The sequence below is a fragment of the Lissotriton vulgaris genome, chromosome 3_1, assembly GCF_964263255.1.
Source record: "Lissotriton vulgaris chromosome 3_1, aLisVul1.2, whole genome shotgun sequence".
In the NCBI taxonomy this organism is placed as follows: Eukaryota; Metazoa; Chordata; class Amphibia; order Caudata; family Salamandridae; genus Lissotriton; species Lissotriton vulgaris.
The window spans coordinates 700,028,394-700,034,897 of NC_141689.1; the positions used below are offsets into that span (position 1 = coordinate 700,028,394).

Below are 6,504 nucleotides of genomic sequence, written 5' to 3' on the forward strand. Positions count from 1 at the left end.
GTGTGCGCTCAATGTTGTTTTCAAGTCCACCTCCAGTTGTCAGGGCAGCACCTCAATTACATAGTAACTTCTCTTTAGTATGGCCTTTGATGTCTTGCCAATGCTTTTTGCACCCTTGAGCCATTCTGGACGTCCTGGACGTAGGTGCTACTGGATTAATTCTGGCTACTAGAGAGTTCCATAATAAAGTTTTTTTGTGGTGGAGGTATTTTTGTATTTACTCATATTGCTCATATTTGCTTCCCTCAGCTATTAATATTTCTACCTCCTCTGGTATAAATTATTTTTTTCATTTTCTTCCTCTACCCTGTGATTTTCCCCGAGAGTTATTGGTAGCAGGATCTTAATATAACTGCTGTATTACAAGATTATATTGTGATGCAAGATTTTATTCCATTTTGTGTATTTGGACTTTTTTTCAAGGATGTGCATGACGCGCATACTTTTTGTGCCACAGTGCAAGGGACCAGAGCAGCAGTGCTGTATCATACGAGATATGTTTCTGAAAGGCTCTTGCCCCTAGTGCAACAACTTTGCTTGCTGCTCTGCACTGCGCTAAAAAACAATAAATCTGACTCTTTCCTTTTTGAACAAATGCAATAATATTTCAGGCGGCTCACAGCCAAGACATTAAAAAAACTGGCGCAGCTCCAGCCTCTGCCAGAATTAATAACAAGATAAATCACTTTCTCGGTTCAGTGATACATTAGAGCGCAGCAACGGTTGTCCATCGAAAGCCAGTTTTAGTCCTGAATAGACAAAATTGTCAAATGTACGATATTATTGTCTACATTGTACAAGAACAATATAATTGTTGTAGTCTCTAAATAAATTGTGTTCTTTTATCAATAGTCGTAACAACTGGAAGCTTTGTAAAAAGTATTGAATTTTACTTTTAAAATCGTCAGATTTTCTATATCAATAACAGTAGCTCCATGGTTAGATTGCTAAAAAGATAACAATGTATTCCCATTGACCAATCAGTACTAAACTTAACAAAAATGGTTTAACTCTATTTGAGTTATTTTTCAGATCAATGAAAATTGTTGAAGGTGAAGATGGCAAAACATTTTGGGGATGGTGAGCATAGGTGAAGCAGAGATGCAAAGAGATACTTCTTATTCAGTTCGCCAAAGGTGGAAATTGGAAAGCAGGACAGAAAAGAACATGGAAAGTCATATCTCTACATGGAGCCAGTGGTTACTCAAATATGTTTCGTTTCAGTGAAATGGTGACATTTTGATCAGTGAATTTTGAGAAATGTACTAAAAAATGCCCTGGAACAAAATGTACCAAAGCAATAACTATGAAAACAAGCTACAAAATGTCACCACCTACCAATAAGTAACATGTGTTTATCATATTGGCTCCCAAACTCCAGTCAGAGTAGCAGGCCATGGTTTTGTGTTCTCTACAAAGGTTACATGACCACAGTTGGTAACGAGAAGACTTGGTTTGCGTTCATTAGACGTTCAATAAGCGTTTGGACTCGCAGAGGCCGCCGCACCCTCCCGCAGGGGGGGAGGCTAGAAGGCCGGCGCCACAACCCACGTGGTGCACCAACCAGTGGTGAAACTGGTTCCGGGCGCCCCAAAGTGCCCGGAGACCAGCGGAAGCGGGCAGCGCACCAGCCTGCCCGGCCGGAAGTAACCTTTGGCCCCCCACCGCCTCATTCAAATCCCCCAATCGGGGGAGACACCGAAGCCCCCCTAAGGAGAGCCAGGGGGATTTAAGTCGCCGACTCTCCCAGCTAGGCCACAACTTCTTCGTGGAGCTGGGAGAGCGGCGCGACAAGAAGATCTGCAGAATCGGACGGCGGAACCTTTGCAGAGGACGGAACCTTGCCGGAGCACTAGGACTTTGAGGGAGAAGAACCGACGCGCCGAAGCCCTCTCCCCGCACCATCGTACCAATCGCCCGCAGTGCGCAGTGTGCCACTACGGGGCTGAAGTTGCGACAAGGCTCACCAAAAGAAATTTCCCGGTGGAGCGGAGGAACCGTTGTCGGCTACGCTAGGAGCCATGGCAGAGGGCCAGCCTGGGGAAGTGGCCGAGTTGCTAAAAAGGATCCGGGAGGTCACGGCCATCCACGGGAGCGAGTGGCTCCAGCCTCACATCGACGGGGGGAAAGAAAACAGACCAGTCGACCAGGCGGAGGAGGGAGCAGGCCCATCGGATCCCAAAAGGCGCAAGAAGACACCGATAAGAAAGTCATCCAGGAGGAATCCCCCGAGGAAGGGGCGCCCAAAAACCCCACCTCCGCGACGCGACGATAGTGATCAGAGCGAAACATCGGCCAGCACAAATGGTGAGCATATCAGCGAGATAGTTAAGGAATGCTTAAAATCACTGGCGCCAGCACTGCTTAACAATACGGGACAGGGGGTATCAGTCGGGTCCAGGGAGCAGCGCGCAGATGAGGCCGCAGGCATATCCTGGCACATGGTCGACCCAGGTTGGGCGCGCCAGGCCAGGGGGCAGGAACACGTGGTCCTGCCGGCACAGGGTGAACAAATTTCTCCGGTCATGGGTTGGGGTTATGGATCCGCGTCAGGGAGCCCAGCGCTGGGAGGCATAACCTCCGATCCATACAGCAGGCCATCCCCCGGCCCGGCATCTTTGACAACAAAGGCCACCGGCCTAGCATACCTTATCCCACTAGCCGTTAAAGAAAGAATATGGCGGAAGGAGTTTATCGATATATTCTCCCTGCTCGAAATTCACCACCTGTGATAGGAAAAAGGACGATAGGAGAGAGAGGCGCGGCAGCAGAAAGGAGCGCAAATTTGAAAATTGGTTGGATGCCTTCAGAATAATGGCCTGCATTATTGTAGAGAAATTCCCTCACTGTGCGGCAGACCTTTGGCTTTATGAGGCTAATATTGACCAGGCACATAGGCAGTTCCCAGGGGAAGCGTGGCTGGAATACGACAAGGGTTTTAGGCTAAAAATGCAGAGGCATCCGGAGATACAATGGAACGAGGAGGATGTATCTGGGTTCATCCATAAAATGCTCACAGCGAAGGAGGTAAAATCTTGGGTGGGCAAGTATGACCATTCCTTTCGTAGTTCCCACCAGAAGGGCAGGAGCGGAACTTACCAGAAGCAGAGCGCAGGGAGATCCCATTCCCCGAACAAAGCCAAGGCCATTTATTGGAGATACGACGCAGGGGATTGCTCGTGGGGCTCGTCATGTAAATTCCAACACGCTTGCTCGAGCTGCGGGGGCAAGCACGCGGTAGTGGCGTGCAGGGGAGGCAAGCGAATCCAAAGGGGACAAAAAAGAGAAAAGCAAAAAGCACTAGCCCCGGACCTAGTAGGCGAGGTGACCTGGTAGACATTCAAGATTCCCAGCTGGCCAGGTCTCCTATCAACAGACAACAGCTGCGCAGGTTGGCGGATAAGTACCCGAACAGGGCGGATGCCAGGGTGCTGGTGGAAGGTTTTGACAAAGGATTCGTTATTCCATTCAAAGGTACCTTACCACTCGAGGGGGCAAGGAACCTAAAATCAGCAATGCAGCACCCACACGTGGTATGCACCAAGCTGGCGAAAGAGAAAGCCCTGGGTCGGATTGAGGGTCCACTACCGAAGGAACTACGCGGAGGCATAGTGGTCTCCCCACTAGGGGTGGTCCCCAAGAAAGAGCAGGGTCAGTTTAGATTGATACACCACCTTTCATTCCCTGAGGGGGCATCAGTGAATGATGGAATTCCCCCGGAAGCCTGCTCAGTAGGTAATGCGACAGTAGATGACGCAATAGATTTAGTAAAAGCGGCGGGGAAGGGAGCCCTCATGGCCAAGGCGGACATTGAATCTGGGTTCCGTTTGCTGCCTGTCCACCCATCCAGTTTTCACTTGCTGGGTTTTCAGTGGCAGGGTGACCTGTTTGTCGATAAGGCGATGCCCATGGGCTGCGCCATATCGTGCGCATACTTCGAGCAATTCGCAACCTTTTTAGAATGGGCCCTTCATGATTACCATCAGGAAGGCGGCAAACTACACTACCTCGACGATTTCCTATTCACGGGTCCAGCGGGATTCCCCACGTGCAGCAACACTCTGTCGGCATTTAAAAGGCTAGTCAGGACCTTAGGGGTCCCCCTGGCAGCAGATAAGACAACAGGCCCCACCACAAGACTAACTTTTCTAGGGATATAACTGGATTCCGTGGCAGGGACAGCCAGGCTGCCCCCGGAAAAGGTAAAGGAATTCAGGGAGGATGTTGGCAGGTTGCGCAGGCGGAACAAGGCCACCCTCCGGGACATACAGGGGGTGATAGGCAAGCTGAACTTCGCGGCCAGAGTCATACCCGCGGCTAGGGTCTTCTCCAGGCGCCTGACACAGCTAACAGCGGGAGTCACCCACAGACATTACCGCATTCGGTTGAGTGTGGGGTGAAGCAGGACCTCCAGATGTGGGACGAGTTCCTGCAGGAATTTAACAGGGTACTGATCTGGAGAGAGGGTTGGGTGACAGCCAGGCAGATAGCCCTATTCACAGATGCAGCAGGGAGCCTGGGGTTTGGAGCCATCCTTGGAAATCAATGGTGCGCGAGCCAGTGGCAAGACAAATGGCACGCTCAGGGAGTAACCAGGAACATCACGTTCCTGGAGCTTTTTCCCATAATCGTGGTGTTGACCATCTGGAAGCAAGAGTTGAGGAACATGAAGCTGACACTGTGGTCAGATAACAAGGGGAGCAGCGCGATGCCCAGATACATTGAGGCTAATGAGACAGTTCATTAAATTGCAGCTGGAAGGGAATCTGGAGCTGAAAGCACGCCACGTCCCGGGGGCAGAGAACATGGCAGCAGACGCATTGTCCCGGTCACAGATGGAGCGATTCAGAGACCTGTTCCCTGGGGCCGACCAAGATATGACCCCTTTCCCAACATACCTGTGGGACCTGGGGGGTAGACCTATCCAGACTGGTGGGCCATTCCCTAACCCCTGAAGCCACCAGAAGGTACAAGAGATGCGCAAGTACTGTAATGAGCGTGGGCGGCATAAGCACACTGGAGGACAAAGTAGGAACACGGACAGCCATTGAGAAGTTTGTGCAGTGGGCATTCAATGCCAAAAAATCAAGGTCATGGGCACAGGCACACCTGTCAGCCATTGCCCATTTTGCCAGGCTTCATACGGGAGATGACCCCACGGCCTCTCCATATCTCAAGTCAGCCCTGAAGGGGTGGAGGAGAGTAGAAGGGAAAAAGACAGATGCAAGGCGCCCTATTGATTTTGGTAAGCTGGGCCCCCTCCTGAGGGCGTTAGATGGAATTGTCTCAGACAGATACGAGCTCCTACTATTTAGAGCCGCATTCACCACAGCCTTCTTTGGCGCTTTCCGCATAAGCGAGTGGCACCCAACAGGATGGACCCGGCACAGCGATGCCTCCAGGCCAGGGACATTAAACCCTTGGCAAGAGCGGTGGAGATTACCTTAAGGCAGTCTAAGACAGACCAGGCACGAAAAGGGGTAACAATTAGGTTGCACTGCATCCCCGAGACAGGGCTATGCGCAGTGTGTTGCCTGTTCAAATACATGACAACCCGCCAAAGGGGCGACGGCCCTCTGTTCAGGCATCGCAACGGGAGCAATCTGAGCAGGTTCCAATTCACGGCTGTGATGCGCCAATGTCTCGGAAAAGCGGGCTTCCACCCAGCAGCCTTTGCCCCTCACTCCTTCAGGATCGGGGCAGCAACCACGGCATCGCAGCATGGCATGCCAGAGGATCGGATACAGGCTGTGGGAAGATGGCGATCCAGGGCCTACAAATCGTACATACGGCCACACCTGATGTAAAAAAAAAGGGGGAAGGAAAGGTTCCCAAAAAAAAAAAAAAGTGATCACGAAAAAGGGAGTCACCTTGGGATGCCGCACGGCAGGGTGCTGTGGCAATGCCCACTTTCCGCCGACACGCCAATACTCCGGTGCGCAGAAGGCCACTGGAGCCCAAATAACTAATTAAAAAAAAAAAAAAGGGAAAGAAAAAGTAGGATTAACCGCATCGAAAAACGACAGATCCGGGTGCGCAGAGGGCCACCTTAACAGACTCCTTTTTCTTGTCAGGAGGACGCCCGCGGCTCGTTTGGGTGGTGGGACATTCATTAGTTTCCAAGATGGAGTCATGGTGGCGACGGTCGGGGCACAAAGCGGCAGCCAGACCTAAGGCGACGTGCATCCGGTGGGTGGGACAACCAGGGATGAGATGGGAGCAGCTGCTGCCAACCCTGGACAGCTTACTGGCAGATTCGGCGTGGCCTCCCAACGCGCTGATCATCCACCTCGGCGGCAACGACCTGACGAAACTGGGGCGCAAAGCATTGGGGCAGGCCATCCAGAAGGATCTCACGACGACAACAACGTGGTTGGGTCCCACGACGGTGATATGGTCGGAGATGATCAGCAGAAAACATTGGAGAGGCGCTGACTCACACAAAGCGGTGGATAACGCAAGGAGGAAACTGAACATCGCAATGCACAAGTTCTGTGCCACGAA

The 6,504-nt window shown here is 51.5% G+C and overlaps 1 protein-coding gene across 1 annotated transcript; it reads left to right on the forward strand.

The window, feature by feature from the left end:
• The first annotated feature begins 4,992 nt into the window (after positions 1-4,992).
• LOC147726933 (uncharacterized) lies at positions 4,993-5,807 on the forward strand. Its single transcript, XM_086963543.1, has 2 exons — positions 4,993-5,423; positions 5,564-5,807. Exons 1-2 carry the CDS (start codon positions 4,993-4,995, stop codon positions 5,805-5,807), a joined length of 675 nt encoding a protein of 224 aa, XP_086819669.1.
• The last annotated feature ends 697 nt before the right edge of the window (positions 5,808-6,504 follow it).